Raw genomic sequence first — 22,965 nt, forward strand, 5'->3', positions numbered from 1 at the left:
TTCAGTGAAAATTTTCAGGACATCTTGTGATGACAAAATACAGGCAGAAGCTCCAAGTTTTGTCCCTCACTAACTCCACCCCAAGCCACGATGATTTTCTTGCTGTTCTTCATACATGCCAGACTCTTGCTGACTCCAGGGCCTTTGCATATGCTGCTCATTCTGCTTGGAATGTTCCTCCCCTCATGGTTTACTCCCTGGCCACCATTAGACCTTCAATCAAACACCACCTGCTCATGAAGCCCTGTCTGGCCCACCCTCACACACGAACACTATTTATTTCCCTTTCCTGTTTTACTTTTGTCCCTGTCACGTACCCCCTTCTTGTATATTCCACGAATTACCTATTTGCTTATTGTCTGTCAGAGTCCACTGCAGTGAAGCTCCACACAGGCAGGGACTTTTGTCTGTTTTGTTTCCAGCCCCTGGGGCCTTGTCTGGCACACCATAGATGATCATAAACATTTGTTGAATAAATGAATGATTCTTTCTTTGAAGACCAATACCACTGCTGAAAAAAAAAACTCCTTTTTAAAAAAGTCACCATTGTCATTGAATATTTATTCATTGAAAATACACTTTCTCCCTGTCTGTATCAGGCAAGGCATGTGCTTAGCCCCGTGGGGAATTCACCAGTGCTCAGAGGATTGTCCTAGCCCTCATGTATGAATGTGAACAGGTGTTTGATAAGTCTGCCTTTGCCCGAGGAAGCAAATCATGGTTGGTGCACCTACTTATGACGACTCTATGCTCCGTCTATGACAGGACCCTGGTGCCTGCTTGGCTCCTTTCTGTTGGGCCTGTTTCCCTGTGTATGTTTGCCTGGCTGCATATGGTACTGTGCTGCTTGGGCACTGGGGTTGTTGGCATGAGATGCCTTAGTCTTGCCTTCCTATTTGAAGTGTGGTCCAGAGTCCTGCAACCTCAGCATCGCCTAGGAGCTTAGCAGAAATGCTGACTCTCCGGCCCCACTCAGACCTCCCGAATCAGAGTATGCAGCCTATCGAGACCCCAGGGATTCATGTGAATATTAAAGCTAGAGAAGCTGTGCCTTCAAACACAGGGGAAAGTTTTGTCTTCAGCACACGAAGGAGGATATATGGGCGCTAGTTGGAAGATGTCACAAGTAAAAGCAACAGATATCTGTTGAGAACCCACCATGTGTAAAGCAACAGGCTAATAAATCTTGGTTTAGGATGCCACATTCCTGCTTGGGGAGGTGGAGCCCAGCATTCAAATGAGCTTCTGGCAAATTATAATAGTACATATTGTTTTATATGTATGATAGATCTGCCAACATAATCCAATCCTCATATTAACTCTACATGCCTTTTAGCCACCCAGCAGGGAAATTTGGTCCTCAGACAGGAATAGTAAGTGTTGAGTCCTATCACAGTAAAGGTAAGTCCTGGTTGGGTACGATATGGTGTCTGTTTAGGACATTTTCAACAGCTTACACTAAGAAAATCTCTAGGATGAAAATGAATGCAAGAGATGGAAACCAGACGCGTAATTACAAACATTCTCTCTATTTTCTGAAAAATCAGGGATGTTCTGCCGTTTACCTTGAAGTTGCCTTATGCCATTTCAACTGCCAAGACTGAGGCTAAGCTTGAAGAACTGGCCCAGCTGGGACTAAGTAAGTGGGGGCTCCCTGCCTGGGTCTATCTAAAAATGAATCCATGGAGCGGAGTCAATTTTGGGCTGGCTAAGGCTACACTGCTATGTCAAACACACCTACGGTCAAAAATAGTTCCCACCTTCATGGCAAAACTCAGCCTTCAGGTCCTTGAGGTCCCTTAATCACTGTGAGATTCTCTGGCCAAGTCAAATGTTCAGCCCATTCTCAAAGAGACTGGTACTGAGTTTGCCTGGGTGACCCCCAGATCTCCCCACCTTCTCCTATCAATGAGTTTGGGCTACCCAAAATGTTAAAGTCCTAATGTAAACATCTGTAATGTCTCAGTGTCTTCCCTTTCTATGGCATCTTGCTGGGGAAAGGCAGTGCTTGACAGAAAGGGAAATCCAGTGTAGTGCGTTTTGCATGCAAGATTTTTATTTTTGAAGGTCACATGGGCACTGACGGCACTTCTGTGCCTTGAGGAATTTGACAGTGCAGGCACCTAGAGTAACATCGGTCTCACTTCCTCTCTTATTGTTCAATTCCTGTCCTGCTGTTCTGCGCCACATCTCCACCCGGCCATGGACCCTGGCTCTGGCAGCTGGGCACTTGCTTCCCCCTCCTGCTCATTTGCTGATGCCCCCTAAGTCCCCACAGTCCAGCTAGACAATGGTTGCCAGTGGATCAAGACACCCAACTCATCCAGTTTGACTTCTTTTTCCCATTGCCCTGGGGAATCCATGTGGGCTTAATTTTTGTAAAAAAAAAAAAAAAAAAATTCAGTAACTGAACTAAGCATCGGTTCTAAAATTTAAATTAATTGACATTAAATGAAAGTTGAGTTTCTCAGTTGCACTAGCCGTATTTCAAGTGCCCAGTAGCCATCTGTCAGCTCTCATGTTGGACAGCACAGAAGTAGGGGGAGAGGAAGGAGGGATGCAGGATAGACTTCACAAAACAAGTGACAGGGACACCAACGTCTGGATGTCACCACACAGACGGGGCAGGGCCGGGGCTCCATGCGTAAGCCTCTCCTCAGTCCTTCCAGTAGCAGCCATTCTGGATCCAAAGGAAAGAAAGACATTTAAAGCAAACACAGGCGTAGCTGGAGAGAGAGAGTGACCTATTCCAGGTGGAAATGACAACGGGCAACACTGATCACCTCCATTTGCACAGGAAGCCGAGACCCATCTATAAGAGGAGACACAGGCAGTACAGACGCAATAAGCAATCTGTGCCGCTCCACAGGGTCGAGTATTTACAGCCAGGGTGAGGAGGTTGCAGGATTTAGGAGGCATGCACCGCAAACCACCAAGGTATTTGGCTGAACCTGCACTTCACATTTGAATAAGTTTGCTGTCGTGATTTTTGCTGATGGACCCACGAGGGCATTTTCCTCCTCTTGGGGTTTTAATGCTGAATGTGTAAAACCCCAGGCAGATTGTGAAACATTCCCCAGCCTCAGCTGCTGGTCCTGCCTGTTAAAGGGGAACTTCAAGTCCCGATTCCCGGGCTGGCAGCTGCCTCTGTGGAGGACATCCCAGGAGAAGTTGATTGGGAAGGGTGATGTTGCTTTTTACATTGACTCGGTTTTTGTAAAGCAAGTCAGGGAGCCCAGATGGCCTTTGCAGAGCTTAGGTTGTAACAATTCCAATTCTTTTTTTCCTTCTGACTTACCTGTGAAAAGGCCAGACTGGAATGCATGTTGGCCAAGCCGTTTCTCCAGAGCTTTGAAGGTGACAGGCCCCTGGCAGCCTTCCTGCCCTTTCCAGTAAGCGAGTGCAGTAAAAGCAAAAAAAAAAAAAAAATACGGAAAAACCAAAAACACCCCCCAAATGTTGTGTCCCCCCCCCAAGTGCACGTCGTCATGCAGTGTGCTTTTTTTAACTTGTGCAGGAACGGTCCAAGTGTACTGTATTTACATTCTTGTGTTCACTGATAATGACTTTCAGATTTTTGGAGCTCTCCAGCTGACAACAAACCCCCAAACCCTCCAGCCCCCCACGGCTCTCCCTCCTCCGACGGCGTCTGTCCTGCCTCCTTGCGTCAGCTCTGCCTTATAAATGGAGTGCATTCTATAAAAACCAGGACGCCTTCAGAGCTGGAGTGCAGCCAGACCAACGGAGCCCTGTGTTTTATTAATCCTCTTTTCTTGAAAGTGCACAGCCAGGACCTCAGTGGAGGCCTGAAACGCCCGAGCACAAGGACTCCCAACGCGAATGGCACCGAGAGGCCTCGGTCCCCCCCACCCAGGCCCCCGCCACCCGCTATTAATAGTCTCCACACAAGCCCTCGGCTGTCCAGGACTGAAACCCAGACGAGCATGCCAGAAACAGTCAACCATAACAAACATGGGAACGTAGCTCTGCCTGGAACCAAACCAACTCCCGTCCCTCCGCCGCGGCTGAAGAAGCAGGCTTCTTTTCTCGAAGCGGAAGGCGGCGCAAAGACCTTGACCGGCGCGCGGCCCGGCGCGGGCCGGGAGCTGGAGCTGGGCACAGCTGGCAGCCCAGGTGGAGCCCCGCCTGCGGAGGCCCCGGGCGATTGCACAAGGGCCCCGCCGCCCAGCTCTGAATCACGGCCCCCGTGCCATGGAGGCCGGCAGAGGCTGAGTGACATGAGCATTTCCACTTCCTCCTCCGACTCGCTGGAGTACGACCGGAGCATGCCTCTGTTTGGCTACGAGGCGGACACCAACAGCAGCCTGGAGGACTACGAAGGCGAGAGCGACCAGGAGACCATGGCACCCCCCATCAAGTCCAAAAAGAAAAGGAACAGCTCCTTCGTGCTGCCCAAGCTCGTCAAGTCCCAGCTCCAGAAGGTGAGCGGCGTGTTCAGCTCCTTCATGACCCCGGAGAAGCGGATGGTCCGCAGGATCGCCGAGCTGTCCCGGGACAAATGCACCTACTTCGGGTGCCTGGTGCAGGACTACGTAAGCTTCCTGCAGGAGAACAAGGAGTGCCACGTGTCCAGCACGGACATGCTGCAGACCATCCGGCAGTTCATGACCCAGGTCAAGAACTATTTGTCTCAGAGCTCGGAGCTGGACCCCCCCATCGAGTCGCTGATCCCTGAAGACCAAATAGGTAAGTACCCACTTTTTTTCCCCAAATATACAATCTACTGTAACCTTGTCGGGCCAGCGCACCCTATGTTACTTGTTTTGGATGAAGTTTAGTCTGACGTTCAAAACAACACCAAACTCCACCCCCTGGTCCAATTTGAATGGAAAAATCAGCTTCTTAAAGTAGCTGCTACCTGGCAGACTTGAAAATGTTTTCAGGGGTGACACATTGGATCTGCAGAGTGATTCTGTTCCGGGTTTGTGCTGTTTGGCCTTCAGAGGGTCCAAGTGGCCGCCTGCTGTTGTGCCGGGTGTGTGCTACATCTGTTGAGAGTTTGCTGAAACTGCATCTCTGCAAGCTGAGCATGCACACAAAGGTGTTTTTGCTGTCTTCCGAGAGGCAGTGGGCGTTTTGTTCTGCTTTGTGATGTAAACTTTTTACTGAGGTGTAGCATATGTTCAGAGACCACGTATGCAGCGAGTCAAGTTTCCACCCTGAGCACACCTGTGTGACAAGCACCAGGTAAGCTCAGTAAACAGAACCTGCCCAGCATCTAGGACCCCCGGGATCCCATAGGTAACTGCCCTGCAGGCTTTTCATCCCATAGAGTTCTGTAAGAGGCACAGTTGGGAGTGAGAGAGAAAAAAAAAAAAAAGGAAAAGATAGCTTTCTTTTTTGTACCTTTAAAATAAGTAACATAGTTTGGAAGTGACACAGAAGGTGTTTTCTCTGAAGTCAAGGGGAAACACTTTTTTTATAACCCCATTTAAGGGCGGAATTGTTAATGGTAACTTTGGCCAAGGCAGATTTGAATTTGGCAAGCAGTCTTTTTTTCCAGGGCAAGAGTGTTGAAGGGTTGTTTCGGTTTGTTTGTTTCTTTTAATTTCAGAAGGTTGACTGTACAAGGTTAGTTTCAGAGACTTCATTCACTGGGCAGTGACAGCCAAAGGAGCCACCAAACATTTCCAGCAGCTCATAAGTTAAACCCGAATTTTTTCTTTCTGATTGGATCTGTTTGTTGAAAGTAGTAAATAGTGTGTGGTAGAGTTCTCTCACTCAGGCTCTCTCTTTCTCTCTCTCTTTTTCTCCTTTAAGTGAATTTCAGCAGCTCTTTGATTTTCTCACAAAGGAATCAAAGCCTTGTTTGTTTTCCTGTGGTTTGACTGAGGCCGGGTTGATCAGGGCGTGGTTAGAGCTGGGGTGTTACTGAAGTGAGTGGCTGAAAGGAATGTGCCCTTGTGAGGTGCCCTGGAACTGAAAAAGGCTTCAAGGAGAAGGCAGCGTATCCACACAGGCCACCTCTTTCCCGACATCCCACCAGAGCCCCCCTTTCAAGGGAGACCAGCTCTGACTTCATGTTAATGGGGCCCCCAACCTGCAGGAGATGCTTCCTCTCAGGGGCAGGAGAGGCGGGGGGTCGGCGGGGGGGGTAGCCAGGCAGACGCTGATGTCAGGCCTGAGCTATGTGGCGGGTGGCGCCAACCAGCCCACAGTGCCTGGCCTTCCTTCCCTGCTGATGTTGTAAGCACCAACCCAAGTGAGTCCCGGCTTCTTCTGATTTCTCCATGCCAGCTTGTTTGTAGTTAAGTTCAGATACGGTCCTTGCTCTTAGAGCTCAAGGGCTCACTCATTTTCTCCAAAAACACGCTGAAAATTATACGCTTTGCTGCTCCAGAAGGATGCGGCTTTTAATTTAAAATCTAAGGTCATAATTTGAAGGCAAGCCAACATCTGTGGAGCCTCCAGTAGGAGCCGGCAGCCAGTCCAGCTGTTCCAACGGGTCTTTGCCTCACCCCGTACGACGGGCACCAGCATCCCGTGTGCAGTGGAAGAAGGCAGGGCTGTGCCAGGTGGAGTCATTTGTCCCAAGTCCACACCAGCAAGTAACTAGCAGGTGCAGCACTTGAACTTCTGTCAGATGAGAAGCCCCGTGTTTGCTAAGCTCCCCGCTGTGCTGCTGCTTGTGTTTATATGTTCTCGTCAGGATTTCGGGGAATTGTAATAGTGGCCAACCCTTCGTTAAGGCAGCTCAGACTAAAGCTCTCTGTTGAGATGTGGGCCTGACTTCCAAAAGCATTGCCGTGCTCTTTTGTGGGTTTGGGGGTTTTTTTAAACTTGTGCATTAAAGCAGACAGTTCCTCCTATTGCTTCATTAATGAAAACGTCAGTCAGTTTTGAGACTGTAGTGTAAGTGCTGAACTTTTGAAATGAATGGGAAGGCGGCGAGTGGGAACAGAGGTCAACCTGAGAAACTCATCACAAGCCCAGTTGAAGGGACGGATGTGACCCTAATTATTAGAAAGCCAATCCCCTTAGACACGCAAGTTACTAGTTTAGGGCTCTGATTAGAACATGGACGTAACCCAATTGTCTATGTTTTACATATTCCTAAAGGAAGGGTTCACTGGCTCACTGAGGTCTTGTGAATCCAGTGACACCTTTAAGACTCACACCTAACTCAAGGTTGGTATATTTGAGTAGATTTTGTTCGTGTTTTGCAAATTCAGGAACAAGGACTGAGATGTGTGGAGTCACGTGTAGAGGGTTGTGCCCTGGTGAGTGGGGCAGCTCGTGTTCAATCCAGATCCTCTTGTCTGGATGTGTGCTCATTCCCACCATATCTCACTTCCTGTGTGGCACACCAGATGGTCTTCACTTCCAATGCCATCCTCGGAATTCCAAGCCTCAAATTTGTACTGAACAGATGTCCACTGATGCTCGTAAGGCTTTTCAAGAACGCCAGTTGGGTTTGTCTGCTTCAAAAAAAAAAAAAAAAAAATCTAGTTCTATCCTCATTTCCTATAACTTCTGAAAGAGATAGCTCTACAGTAGAAGACAGGAATTCTAATTGAAAGCCCTGATTTACAGAACATTCATCCTGAAGTCAAGGAAGTACAAGGAGGCATTTCACTGGTTTAACTCCCGTAGAATTAGGGCAGTCATTCTAGGTGAAAATGACCATGAGAATGCATGCACACAGATGTCTTTAGCATATGGAGATGGTACTAACCTGTCTTCAGATTGCAGTTCCTCAGTTGCATAGACAAAAGCCAGTGGGAACAACAAACAGTTCTCACCCACTCACATTTTGCCCATGTGCTGGTGTTACTATCCTTTGTAGCACTTTCTAGACAAGTATAAATGATGAATACTGAATCAATCTCAAAAGGAAAAACTGCCACTGTAAACATTACCTCCTATCACAGAGCTTTGAATTCTACTTAGACTACCCTTTAGAGCACTTCCATACAAAAGCCCTACCATTTAGAGGTTCATGAATAAATATTAGTTGCCTGACATCCAGTTGGCTCTTCTAGTTAGAGAATGAAGCCAATGAGGGTAAGACGTGGGTTAGGTCCCATGCGAACCAGCTGTTCATTCCAAGACCATATATTGTGCTTCCCTTCTGGACAGAACATCCACCCACCCTCACCTCTCCACAGTGGTGTGTGGAAGAATAATGAAATGCTTTAATAAAAAGCATACCCAGCTTTCGGGCCCTACTCAAAGCCCTAGGGGTGGGTCATTTCGTTGACAGTGTGTATTATGCTTGTTGCTAGTGTCCACGGTGCGTGACTTTTGCTCCACCATGTGCTTCCTCATTGGTGGGTTTTCACATCACTCTTGCTTCAGTCTTTTTCAACCAATGGGAGAAATTCATCCAAAACATCTGGTAGAGAAATCTCCGTTTTGCGGAACTTGTTGCAATGTTGTGATTAGTGTTTTCATTTGAGGAAAGGAATGTTTATTTCTGACTTGATATCAATCTTGGGAAATCCCTGTGTTTTCAAGTCCTATTTCAAGAAAAAACTTTCTCCAACTCCAAAAATGTTAGTAATCCTAAGTTTTCTGTTTCATTCAAACTATTCACCACAGGCTGTCAACAGTGACACAAAATAGCCAACTGTTCATATTCCTAAAAGTCAATAGTGAAAACAAGACAATATTGTTTTTATTCCTTTAATTGTTACAAACCAACATGTACAGTTTCTCCAAAGAGCACTTTAATGATTTGAAGGAAAAGTATCATGAAACTCAATTCCCACATATTTCAAAGAGCACATCAATTTACGTATTCAAGGGGTTTTTGTTTAATAGAAAAGTGATACTGAAAATATGGTTAGACACAGAAAGTACAGTATGCATAGAAAAGGGAATTGGAGTGATTCCCTGGGAGTTAAACAATCACAACTACTTTGGTTCAGATCAGTTTTTTAAAAATTTAATTCTGGCTCTCGCTTCAATCTCTAGTGTGACTTGTTTTTAATTTTTCAGTTCACAGTTTGGTGCAAGCCCCTGAGTTATCTCCTCTTTTTTTAGATAAAGATCCATTCTTAGAGGTGTGAGTAGGGAGGCATGTTAGTTAGTGCCAAACTGAGATTAAAACCTTGACTCTTCTGACTTCTGATCTAGTTCATGTGACCCTGTCCTCTCAAGAAGAAAATGTCCTTGTGCAGTTAACAAGGGATAGAGAACAAGGAGAAAGATTGGCCTTTCGAGGTGTATAAAAAGAATGCCTGTACTATTTTCAAAAATTGATTTAAATAGGTAGAAAGCCACAAGAGGAAGCACCCATGGGGTATGCTTTGTTGAATAATTTTTACTTTAGGTCATCAAAATTGGGTCGATTATATCAACTAAAAGGAAGTTCACAACCCTAGAGTTGAGAATCTCTGATCGTGAGTCCTTGATGTCATGATACTCACACAAGGTGGCCGTTAGCTCAGTAATTCAGAGAGGCCTTGCTCACAGGTGGATTGGGGGGATGGCATCACAGAATAAGTCATACAGCGATATCTACACCAGAGTATTTTCTTACTATGTCCCTGGAATCTTCCTGCCTCCTGGGCAGGAAACATCACCAGGTAAAAGAGGAATTCATGAAAGAATTGAGGAGTGTGACCCAAAGGACACCTAGAATGCTGCATGGATTGTGTGGAAACATCAGAATCTTTAGGGCTTGGACGCATTTTCTCACCCCTCTACCCCTGCCAACAGGACAGCTCCAACTGGCTATCTTGGTGAAGCAAGCGCTGCATAGAGGGAGCCCTCCCTGGTCTGCGGGTCCAACCCCCAGCCTTGTCTCGCTAGCCCAGTCTCTCTACAGGGCACAGGGGCTCAGGCACAGCCCCTGCTCTCTGCTCTCACACACAGTGCCCACTTTGGAGCGTCTCACTTATCGTCAAGGCGCCGGGGAACTCACAGCCACCCCTGTACTAAATGCGTACTGTGTTTTTAATAGAGCCGAGCGAAGGCACCAGTGATCCCTCCCCGTGGGCGGCTCCTTATGGTTCACGAAGCATTTTTACGTATAGAATCCCCTTTAATCCTCCTAATGCCTTGGAAGGTTCCATTTATTATCCTCGTTTCTATAAATGAGGAAACAAAAGCTTAGCCAAGTCAAAGCGTGATGCAAGTTGGATTGACACCATCTCCGGTGGCGGGCCTTTGCCTACACTCTGGTGGCGGCTTATTACCGCTGCCTTTCCGGTTTGTTTCATGAGGCGGGAAGAAAACTACAGCGGTGAAGGCACGTCACCCAGTATCCACACGACTTATTGCTGACATTCACCATGATCGCCTGGCCAAGGCCACGCTTGCCAGGTTTCTGCCCTGTAAAGTCGAATATGCCCATCTTTGCAAACTCCCTTGTGCAAGTCACCAAGCACTGCTCACACTCAAGGGATGGGGGTGGAATTAACTCTACCTCCTTGAGGCAGGAAGATCTACATAAATTATTCAGAATTCTTCAGGCAGGAAAATTGGTCTAGTCTTCTTCCTTGCCTTGGTTTTTGCTGGCCTTTTACTAGAAGGCCCTGAAATCCATCTGGCAGATCCCTTATATAAAATATTACATGAATATAGCCTATATTTTGTTTAGGCCTTCCTTGAAGCCCACCAAAATGAGCAAAAACATAAGTGAATCGCAACCCCAGTGCTTGTTGTCTTTATTTCAGCATCATCTTTGTTGGGTTGGTGGGATCTTCCTCGCAATGATAACGTATCCTTTATTAGTTGTTATTTATGGGCCAAAGTGTGCATGGCTGACAATCCTTAAGGCCAACCCAGGTTACAGGACATCCCTGCAGAGCAACAGGGGACCCTGCCTTCCCCACACATGGATGGCAGTTTCACTAGAGTCATATATAGGTCTGTATTCTGCAGGGGTAAGGAGAAGAAATATAATTCCCATGTAGTCACCTACAGGAAGGATTTTCTGTTCAACAGTTCTGGAGCACATGCAATGTGCAGGCCCCACACTAGGGACTGCAGATGGCTCCAGCCACAATCCTCAGGGCTGGTTTTCAAAGGGCTACCCCTCAAGGAGAGAAGTCTCATTCACCCTATGTCATGGCTCAGGCAGCAAAGACGATAGTGAGGATGCAGGGAGTGGGGAGGAGCTGTATGAAGGAGGCAGGCAGGTGTCCTTGGAACCCACGTGCAGGAAAGCAAGCAGCCTGCTGGAACAGGAGGTGCATTCCAGGCAGGGACAGCACTGGGAAGGGGGCAGAGGCACGGAGGACCTGCAGAACTGTTTTCTTCAGCAAGAACCTGGGCTCTTTGTGGGGACATGACAGGAAAGAGAAAAGGAGGACAAGACAGGGGCAGATCTCCAGGAGCTTAGGCCTTAAGGTGGTGGAGAACATTCTAGAAAGATCACCCCAGGCAGAATAAGAGTCAAACTATTTAATAATTTCTCTAGCCCAAGTGCCAACCAATCAAAACAGATGCTGGCCATGAACACCTGTGGCCCAATGTGCCCAGCCACGATGCCAATGCCTGGAGTGGACAAAAATAAATCAGGTGCAGCAACCTGGGCTCTTCCCAGTCAATAGACCAAAGGCTCCGTGAGTGATGCACCGAATCTCCCCTTCATCTCAGCTACAGAGGGGGTTTGGGTGTTCTCCGGCCCCCACTGCGTGCCATGTTCTCGCATCTGGAATGCGGGTGAGAGCTCTTCCCCCCTCAACTCCCAGTGCTGGGAGTTATAGTTATAGTTATAGTTATAGTTCCAAGTTATAGTTCCAAGAACTCCGGAAACATTTCTGGGTTTTGAATCCTGACTTCCCCTCTTGCTAGCTGTGTGACATAGATATCTTTGGGTTTCAGTGTTTGGGAGAACCCAAACTAAGACAAATAGGGATTATGTGCCCATTTTGGTCAAAGAGTTGTTTAAATATATGTAAAGTGCTTAATGTGCGTAGAACGACATACTGAGCACTCACTCAACATTAGTTCTGATACTTAATCCAATAATACAGCCAAAGGAAAATATATTAGCACATAAAAAAAAGACAGCATCAACTCATTTTTCCCTTTTTGTGCAGAGGGAGGCCCAACATGCCATCTCCTGACTTGTTTGGAGTAGGAACAACCTAGTTTGCATCTCATCTCCATCATCCTGGGAAAGTCATCTGACTTCCGAGCCTCCTTCCATCTGTAAAATGACAATGACGATAGTTCCAACTTAACAGAGCTAACGTGAGGGTTAACAAGGTAGTACATATAATCTTAGAATAGGAACTGCACAAATAAATGCCCAGTAAATGTTAGTGATTTATAAATGCTTAAATTTCACGGTTTGAGGTTTTACAAAAAAGGCCCATGTATTGTCATCAAACATTAGCTTCTAGTTCTACTACTTTACTTTTTTGTTCCTTGAACAACTCATGGCATGTGATCTACTACTTTTAAAAAATAATCAGAATGCTAGAATTAGAATAAACCAAGAGGTCATATAATCTAACCAAGAGGTCATATAAGTTACTTGACAAAGATAAAATGTAACCTGCACATTTTTAATATAGTCATGCATCAGGTAACAATAGGAATATGTTCTGAGAAATGCATTGTTAGGTGATTGCATTATTATTTGAACATCATAGAATGCACTTACACAACCCAGATGGTGCAGTCTACTACATACCTAGGCTACATGGTATAGCGTATTGTTTCTAGGCTACAAACCTGTACAGCGTGTTACTGTACTGAATACTGTAGGTAATTGTAACTCAGTGGTAATTATTTGTGTCTCTAAACTTATCTAAACATAGAAAAGGTGCAGTAGAAATACAGTATTATAATCTTATAGGACCACAGTTGTATATGCGGTTCATCATTGACCGAAATATCATTATGCAGCACACGACTGTGTTACATTATCTAGACTCAGGTACTGTTAGAATCCTCTGCAGAATATGAATTATTATTTTGTGTTTTAACGATCACCAACTCTGTTAGTTTCAGACTGCTAGTTCTGCCTGGCCTTCCATGGACAGTTATTGGGATGGCCGTCCAGCAATGACAGTGAGAGGTGAAGGGACTTGGTCAAAGTTGCTTAGGAAGACAGAGCCGGGGGGAAGCCGATGCATTGCCCAGTCTTGTGGTGCCTCCTCCTCCTCTGATCTGTAACCGCTGGGATCTGTGCTGTAGGTTAGAGTGAAGGGAAGGGTCTAGGCATCTGTCCCCCATTCTTAATAGGCAAGTGAACCAATTCTTGGAAGTAGCAAGAGTGAATCACCAAACACATTGACCTCTTCCTATAAACTACTGCGTTAAGTAACATCGAGTTGAAGAGAACCCAGCAACTGCCACAGTCTCTGCCACTTCTCTCTTATGGGGGATTATGAGTGGGACTAATTGATATGGTCTATATAAATATTTTTAGAAAACCTGTTTCCAGTTTTGGTCATTCAGAGAGTACAGCTAACATTTAGTTTCTAAAATTCTAATTGTTGTGGTTCAAATAATTCTCTAGTATTTTCTTGTTATTAGAAAAATAGAAAAGACATTAATGAGCCTTAAGAAAAATATATAATCATTTTATTCGTATTCCTTTAATGGTTTCAGATGTTTCCAATTGTCTGTTTTGTATCTTTGCTTGTGGATGAATACATTTGACATAATTCCAAGAACTCCGGAAACATTTCTGGGTTTTGAATCCTGACTTCCCCTCTTGCTAGCTGCGTGACATAGATACCTTTGGGTTTCAGTTTCCTCATCTGTAAAATGAAGGAATTATAGCCCTTCCTGTGTGGGGTCGTTTGAGGATTTGAAGAGTCAATCCCTGTAAAGTGCCTAGAATAGTGTCATTGTTCTTATAGTTTAAAACATTTTGTTTTGTTTTATTGTATTAATAATTAATGCAACCAGAGATAATAGAAAACAACAGAGTAGTAATTTAGGAGACATGTGACCAATTTGTTCTTTCCTTTTTTGTGTGAGCTAATCCACATTCTGAAAGATCCTCTGTTCCTTGTGTTCCTAAAAGCATTTTTCCTTCTTTACAGGCAGAACCTTGCTTTTCCTACTTCAGAGAACCAGCTGGGACACGGGTCCCTCTGTTCATCTGGACTCTTATGCCCTACTCCTTATGTTTATTAAGGGTTTTGGAGGACAGGGAGGATAGGAGTAAAGACAAGAACCTTTTTCATTCTGGAAAAGAATGCAGAGATCAATCTTTCTTATTTTTAAATTCTGGTCTTTAAAAACAAAGTACTAAAAAAAAATCCAGCACTAGCAATTACTTTTTCATTTGGTTTTGAGAAAATGGGCTACTCACTTGGCAATTGGTCATAGGTTTCAACCCTCCTTACAGATTTCCGCAGGCCCATTTGTGCCTAAGGGCTTAGTTTACCTTGCAAAGGCCAGCGCCCCTCCCTGGTAGCAAGGATGAGTTACATGAGGGAGCCCATGCAACTTGCTAGTAATGGAATTTCTGTTGTTGCCATTCCGCAGGAATAGCTCAGAGCCTTTTGGAGATGATTTGTATTAACACTCTGGCCCACAGGTGACCAGGCTCAATCTGAAGTTAAAAGTTGCCCTTGCAGTTCAAGGTGAAAATCTCAGGCCTGTCTTCAGTGGTTTCCTGTTGCTATGATTTATACATGTTTACTGAGGTTTAACTTACATCCATAAAGTGCTTAAGTGCTCAGCTGGACTAATTTTTACATATGTGCACACCCATGTAGCCACTACCCAAATCCAGATCTACAACATCTCCATTTCCCCGGAAGGGTCCCTGTGCCCTCTCCTAGTCCATATTCTACCCAAGGGTAACTGCCATCCTTACTTCTGTCACCATAGATTAATTTTGCCTGCTGTTAAACTTTATATAACTGAAATGCTAAAGGAGTTACTCTTATATCTGGTTTCTTTGGCACAGCATTGTGTCTGTGAGATTCATCCATGTTGCATCTAGATCAGTAATGAGCTCCTTTTCATTGAATGAATATATTCCATTGTCTGAATTCCATGGTAGTGTTCTATTGTATAAATATATCCAATGTGTACATTCTATTGGGATGGGCCTTTGGGTTGTTTCCAGTTTTCGACTATTATAAATAACACTGCTATGCACATTCATGTACATTCCTAATTAATGAGTGACATGACTTTCACCCTCATTCTAACCAAATAGTGGTCCCTCATATCCATGAATGTAGCTTTCAGAAGCTCTGGATGAGAGGAATAAACTGGTGTGTGTTTTTAAAGCACCTTGAGCTTTAGAATTAAAAGATCATTTACTTTGAAAAACAGTAAAAATGGTTGTTTAAAACAGTATGTCCTCAAGCAAGCCATCAGTCATTGCTGAGGCTCAGTTTCCTCATCTGTAAAATGGGCATAATATTAGTATTATGTGAAAATATAATTAGACGATAATGAAGTAAAGCACTTAGATGGCACCTCATCTGAGCACTCAATATTAATTGCTGTTATTGACTTTTAATCATAATGACCATATAGGGTAAAGCCAAAGATGCTATGAAGTTGCACAAATTTATTAACCCATAACGACCAATGCAAACTAAGTAATTTGTTTTAATGCCAGATATGAAGTGAATATGTTGTTGTTTTTCTACTTACTTTAGAATCCCTTTAGCATCACTTTGATTTCTAAAGTTATATAAAACTCCATTTTTTTTTTTATTTTATTTTTTTATTTATTTGTTTATTTATTTGAGACAGAGTCTCACTCTGTTGCCTGGGCTAGCATGCCATGGCATCAGCTTAGCTCACAGCAACCTCAAACTCCTGAGCTCAAGCGATCCTTCTGTCTCAGCCTCCCGAGTAGTTGGGACTACAGGTATGCACCACCATGCCCGGCTAATTTTTTCTATATATTTTTAGTTGTCCAGATAATTTCTTTCTATTTTTAGTAGAAATGGGGTCTCGCTCTTGCTCAGGCTGGTCTCGAACTCCTGAGCTCAAACAATCCTCCCACCTCAGCCTCCCAGAGTGCTAGGATTACAGGCGTGAGCCATCGCGCTCAGCCCAAAACTCTATATTTAAGCAAAGATCTCCTGGATAGCATATGGAGGTGGAAGAACAAAGGAAATTTGGGCTGAGGAATCTGATCATTACGGAGTCAGCCTCAACTTTGGGTCTCAGTTTTAACTCTGGGGTATGGAAAAATTGTTTTCAATGTTTGTACATCTGGCTTAGATTTCTCTCTGTCCCTGACCTTCTAATAATTGGTAATAATTTGAATTCAATATGATCTGATCCAGCATCAGGAATTCCAAAGGCCAGAGAGATAACGCAACTATTTCCAATCTTACCTGTAAGTGGATCCATGGGCCTCCAGAGTGGAATAGCATTAAAGTGTCATATGTTAGATGTAGATGCTGCAGTAGAACCCCGGTGGCTTTGACGAGAATGTGCAAACATGCGAGGCTGAAAAACTGGTATTGACAAGGCAGAGCGCATATTATTGTACAAATAATCTTCAGGCTACACTTCCAAATTTATGGTACTCGTCATTTTAGTATCAGCCAAGAGAGCTACTCCACTGGGCAACCATTCAAAGGAGGGAAAAATAATGCCTCCTACACACACCTAAAGGTATTTCCTAACTCTGAACAGAAACACATTTCAAGAACTTTTTAACTTTTAATTTTGAAATCATTTCAGACTCACAGGAAAGTTGCAAAAATAGCATAAAGAAATGTCTACCCTTCACCCAGACCTCGAATGTTAGCAGTTTTCCACCTTTGCTCCATGCTCCTTTCTCTTTCTCTATTCATACACACACACACACACACACACACACACACACACACAAACACGTGTACTCATATATGCTCTCCTTTTTTCTGTACCATCTGTAAGTTACAGACATTATATCCCTCTACCCCTAAATACTTCAATGTGTATTTCTGAAAACAAGCTCATCCTGTTGCATAACTACAACACAATTATCAAACCCAAAAAATTAACACTGATGCCATGTTTGCACTGTTACCTAATCTGCAGACTTTATTCAAATCTCTCTAATGCTCCAGTAATGTCCTTCATAGCAAATGAAATACAGAATTTTTTGGTCTGGAATCCAAAGATCACATATTGTATTTAGTTGGATTTATTTACTCAGAAAATATTCCAAGGGATCTTGAACACTTGCTGTTAGAAAACCTTTCCTTTAAGATGGTATTTGCTTTCTAGTCAACTGGTTGACCAGATGAAGGAATAGGTCAAAAGAATGTCTTCTAAGAATATTTCCTCATACTTACGGGGACAGGGGGTGTAAAAGTAGTTAAAACAAATATGTTTCGTTGCAGTAATTATATGCAAGCAAGACATTATTAAGGAAGATTCCTTCTTCCTGGCTTTACAGAAAAAAAGTATGAGTCATAGTGCTGCTACGTGTTGTCTGTTGTTTGGGTGCTACAATGTGGCTTGTCTGCCCTGTAACCAATGCATAAAGTTGCAGACATCCATTCTGAGAAAGCAGACGTTGCGTTTCTTCTTTCTTCAGACAATGGTCACAGTAGCTGCACTTTCTTTGGCAGATGTGGTGCTGGAAAAAGCCATGCACAAGTGCATCTTGAAACCCCTCAAGGGGCACGTGGAGGCCATGCTGAAGGACTTCCACGTGGCCGACGGCTCTTGGAAACAACTCAAGGAGAACCTGCAGCTCGTGCGGCAGAGGAACCCGCAGGAGCTGGGGGTTTTCGCCCCAACCCCTGATTTCGTGGATGTGGAGAAAATCAAAGTCAAATTCATGACCATGCAGAAGATGTATTCCCCGGAGAAGAAGGTGATGCTGCTGCTGAGGGTGTGCAAGCTCATTTACACCGTCATGGAGAACAACTCAGGTAAGGCTGTGGGCTCGTGGCCACTGCCCCCCAGGGGCCAGCGGCAGGCCGGTCCCGGCTCAGACTTTCTGATTCCCAACTTCTCCTCCTTTCAGTCTCTTGTTTTTGCAGCAGGTGGCTCACAAAATTGCAGGGTTTTCTCTGATAGCTAGCAAATTAGTCACGTGCAACAGATTAGTGGCACCAAAAAATATAAGCGGATGTGGGCAACAAGATTTTTGTAAAGTGCCTATTTAATCAAATATTTAGTTCAGGGCATGGTTACAAATTCAGTCTCTGGAATTCGAGTTCAAATCCTCCCTCTGCCAAGGAGTGAATTAACTGGGGGACTTTGGTCACCACAGTGAACCTTCTGCACTGCAGTCTGCATCTGAAGTTGGATGTGATCCTTTCCTTCACAAGGATTAGCTGAGGCAGCTCAAGCATAGCCCCACGTGCAATGGGAATATTAGCCATTATCATTACTACGTTTTGGCGAACAAGAGTTTTTGTCAGTGATCTACAGGATGTGTCAAAAGTCTGAGCATTCAGTAATAATGAGGCTTCATTAGAGCCATTTCATTGGCTGCCCTTTTTTGCTACAGGTTGAAGCAATGTAATTGAAATTCACCAAAGAGTTACCAAGTTGGAAAGTAAGTCCTAGGATCTCCCCTGGCTGCTTCCTGTGGATGCAGGAGTAGCCATGATTCATGGAGACTGATTGAGCTCGCATTGTTGCAGGTCTTCAGCGAGCTTATTGTAATTCCAAAAACGATTACCAGCTTTTCTTCTGGGTGAAATTGTTTCACAGAGAAGCAGCAGAGAGAAAACACGGGCTCTATTAACCACTGCTTGAGTAGATAGGAATGTGTGTGCTCATTGCAAATTGTTGAGTGAGGACATTAAAGTCTGAGCTCTTGGTTCTGATAATAACAGCATGTGAACATTGCCTCTGAAATTTGCAAGCATATGTCACATATAGGAAATAAATTTTCCATAGTTAACAGAATCACTGATAAAAATTCCCAAAATAATATCTGTACGGGATGATGTTCCTCTGAAGCACAGGTTCTCAGCCTACACACTAAAGACATTTTAGACAGGATAATTCTTTGTTGTGGGGGATGTCTTGCCTCCTGTAGGAAGTTTAGTGGCATCCCGGATGACATCTGCACCCCCATCCTACACACACCCTACACAACCCTAGTTGTGACATTGAAAAATGTCTCCAGACAGTGCCAAATGTGCCTGCAAGGGGCTGGGTGGGAGGAGGGCAAAATCACCGTCAATTGAGAACCACCATTGTAAAGGAAACTAGAAATAAAGATAAAAAGGTTTTTGCCATACATTGCTATTAATCAATGTGTATACTCAACACATACTTATTTGGCACATTTAAATAAAATTAACTGTGTGCCCACATTGAATACAGAGCAAGGGTTATTCCTGGTTTGAGTTTGGTCTCGTCATCATGTTTATGAATAGTGTACACAGAAAGTAATAGCGATAACACAAAGAATTAGTGTGGGTAAATATTTTGTAAATATTTTATAATACTTGCTGAAGTTAAAATAGTTTTAAAATACTCTATTCTATTACATCATTTAATACAAATCATAAGAGTGAGGAGAAAATCTGTAATGTGTTAACTGACTCCCAGACATTCATTCTGAAATTGGGAGGAGGGCTGGTCTCTGACATTAGCAGCTGAAGGGCCGTAGGGTGCATAGGATTCCAGAAACACCCACCTCTGTTTATAAATAGCGCATTTCCCCAGAATGACTCCTTGCTGTCTAATAAAAGCAGCAAGTAGGATAGGAAAGAAAGAGAGAAAAGTTGGTAAAAACATTCCTGTCCCGCTCTGTCTTCCTACTCCCAGGGAGGATGTATGGCGCCGATGACTTCTTGCCAGTCCTGACTTATGTCATAGCTCAGTGTGACATGCTTGAATTGGACACCGAAATCGAGTACATGATGGAGCTCTTGGACCCATCGCTGTTACACGGAGAAGGTAACCTGCCTTTGAAAAAGTCAGAGGAACTGGGTGGTTGGGTTTTTTTTTTCCATTTTCATTTTTTTAATCGTGATGAAATTCACATAACAGAAAATTAATGATTTTAAAGTGACCAATTCAGTGGCATTTAGTAACATTCACAATGTTGTGTGACCAACACCTCTAACTCCAAAACATTTTTCTCACCCCAAAATAAAACCCTGCTACCATTAAGCATTTACTTGGGTGCTTTTTAACACTTAAATGTTAACTGCAGTTTAAATTTTTTTTTGATTTGAAAGAATTTACTGACCTTTTTCTGATTACAAAAGTAATACATGTTCACCGTAGAAAATCTGGAAAAGTCAGAAAAAACACACAAAAATGTAACCCTGCCACAATTATACATCACTGAGATTGTTTAATGGCAATAAAATCTACTATTCCATAGAATAAATGCCATCTTTTTTAAAGAAATGGTTTCTTTGATTACAAGAGGAAATTATAAACTTTTGTTAGAAGCCAGAAAAATAACCTGCTATTATTGTATCAGTAAAATGGAGAAAGGCCTGCCTTTTGTTTTCACCTTTTTTAAAAATTTTGTTTTCAAGATGAAAACGGTGTTATTTTTTTTCCAATTAAAAAAAAAATAGCGTCTGCTCATGGTTAAAATAAAAATACAATGGAATGAAATCAGGATGTTTTCTTTCAATTTACCTTGGCAGTTCAGGTTCCCCCTTGTCGCCTTGTCTCTGCCTAACCCCTACATGTCTTAGCAGAAATTCCTTCTCCTTACACATCGGAGAGGTATTTTATTGTGGAAATAATTTGGATGTTTGGCACCATAGTGCACAGCCTTGGAAAGCAGAAATACCTGGGTCTCTCATGCAAGCTTGTCTTTTTAAAGGAGAACGAATCGGGGCCTGTGTGTTGTGAAGCCTGTTGATCCATTTCCATGTGTCTGCATAAGAGCCCAGACACACCCTGGGGGTGATTCTCTTTTTCCTTTTCTCCAGTGAGTTTTCATCTGGGCTTGAGTAAAAAGGTCCGCCTGCTGCCAGGATTCCCTAAGGAATGTGTCATCCCAGCATTTTCCCTGGAGGGATCTGAAATACATTGTTATCCCCAGAATGTGTCCCTTAGTGTCCTCAGTCCTCTAATGTGAATTCATCAGGCCTGGGGTTCCCTCCTGCTCTCCCTGGAGCCCTGAGTGTGCCATTCCAGCACCGCTACAGGAAGTGCAGACGTGGGATCAGGGATGAGTGTCTTTCATCCTGTCTGCCACCCCAGACAGGTAGAAACAGGCCTGTCACCCAAAAAGCCCTGCCTGGGCCCTTCCCTGCCTGCTCTGCACTGGGATTGGACAGGAGGGGAAAAGCACATGGTTTTTTCCAGGGACCAAGAGAAGCATATGTCAGTCTAGACGCCATACTTTTCTTTCTTCTACTGCATCATTGTTACAATTTGTGGGGTTTTTTTCTCCCAAGCTTCAATCATGTTTAATTCTAGTGATAAGTATATAGAGCTCCTGGGGCTTTGGGAAAAGGGCATGCCAGTGTCACTCAGAAAATCACCATTCCAGTGCTGATGATGTCTGCTTAGGACAAACATATGCCTGCATCCTGTGGCCAGAGGATAGAGACAAGCTTTTCCTACCCCCTTTCCCAGCGTGGCCCCTGAGCAAGGTGCTGTGTTGATGGCCAGTGGGCAGGTGGCTGCCTTCCCCTCCAGAATCCCACATGAGAGAAAGACACGGGCACAGCCAGCAGGCACACAGAGCAGCCACTGAGCTCGCCCCTGAACTGGAGCCTGCTTCCGCTTAACTGTGTCTGGGGCTTCTTGGCCTCCTTCCCTGGGAGAGCGGCCGGCCCAGTCGGGTTGGCTGTGGTTACAGACCAGGCCTGCACAGACCAACCGAAGCTATGCAGCCTGGGAGGAAGGGGCTGCGGAGTGGTAGCAACACGTCACAGCTCAGGCTTTTCCATGGCCTGCCCAAAGCCCTCTTTGGTTTGCGGGGTAGCAGCCACATCTCTTTTCTGCTGCTTAAGCAGGTATTCTCATTTACGGAAAAGGCGTCACAGAATCCCTTAGAAGTGCACAGCTCTCGCGGTAGGGTTATAGTTTTGCAGAAATTTAAAACCCTCCTCTAATTGTATCCACATGTTCCAAAATGTGGTCAATTTTGTGCTTACAGCATTTTGAGTTTTCTGCTTAGTGGCCTCAACAGAGCTATGGGGTCTAAAATTTGAAGTCCAAAGACACCCTCCTCCACCCCACAAAGATTGTAACAGTCTTCCAGGTCCTACCTCCAATGCCCACCCCTCCACGCAGCCTTTCTTGACTACTTATGTCCACTTAGCTTTCTCCCGAAATTCCCTGTGTAGGATTTACCCTCTGTGCTGCTGAGTTTCACACTCAGTCACGTGCTGATTTGTTCGTGGGGCAAATAGTAAAGATGAACAAGTCAAAACTCTGAACTGGGGAATTTACACCATAGATGGTAACGTCAGGGAAACCCTTCAAATCACCCTAAACAAAAAGCTTGACATGTGATATATGTATGTAAAGCTCAGGGTGCCCAGTAAAAAATAACCTCTGAATCTCAGTCAGCAGCCTGAAAACAACAAAGGTGTTTTCCGTTCTAGAGCTCACATCCAATGGGAGCTTGCAGGGTGTGCTGTTCATGATACAGACGGATGGAGCAGTTGCCATCTTGCATGTTGCCACTTCTTGACCAGAGTTCTGCAGGGGCTTGCACGAGCAGTTAAATCCTTTAGCCGTGGAGGTGACACTCCGCACAAAACCCATTTCACCACAACTAACTTCTGGTTCCTGAAGGAATAAATAGGCAGTGTCTGTCTTCTTTAATATGTTTATCAAATTCTAGAGAGCAGGGACTCAGATTCTGTTTCTTACAAACCCACCCCCTGTTCTATACCTGGCCTTGGTTCACAGTAGAGACTCAATGAGCATTCCAACAAAGAATGAGTCTAAATAAGTTATTATTATTATTATTATTTTGAAACAGGGTCTCACTCTGTCGCCCAGGCTGGAGTGTAATGGCACGATCATAGCTCACCACGGCCTCCAACTCCTGGGGTCAAGCGATCCTCCTGCCTTGGCCTCCTGAGTAGCTGGGACTACAGGCATGTGCCACCACGCTGGGCTGACTCTAAATTTAAAATTTGCTGTGCCCAATTAGGGAACTTG

General features: G+C 44.4%; 1 protein-coding gene across 1 annotated transcript in view; it reads left to right on the forward strand.

The window, feature by feature from the left end:
* RIN2 (Ras and Rab interactor 2) overlaps positions 1-22,965 on the forward strand; it is a 97,744-nt gene that overhangs the window by 68,966 nt on the left and 5,813 nt on the right. The window contains exons 6-9 of the mRNA XM_012657227.1: positions 1,548-1,639; positions 3,574-4,707; positions 17,478-17,783; positions 19,642-19,773. Coding sequence (XP_012512681.1) covers positions 1,548-1,639; positions 3,574-4,707; positions 17,478-17,783; positions 19,642-19,773 — 1,664 coding nt within the window. The remainder of the gene's footprint in view (positions 1-1,547; positions 1,640-3,573; positions 4,708-17,477; positions 17,784-19,641; positions 19,774-22,965) is intronic.

This window comes from Propithecus coquereli, unplaced genomic scaffold (genome assembly GCF_000956105.1).
Source record: "Propithecus coquereli isolate 6110/MARCELLA unplaced genomic scaffold, Pcoq_1.0 Scaffold533, whole genome shotgun sequence".
Lineage (NCBI taxonomy): Eukaryota > Metazoa > Chordata > Mammalia > Primates > Indriidae > Propithecus > Propithecus coquereli.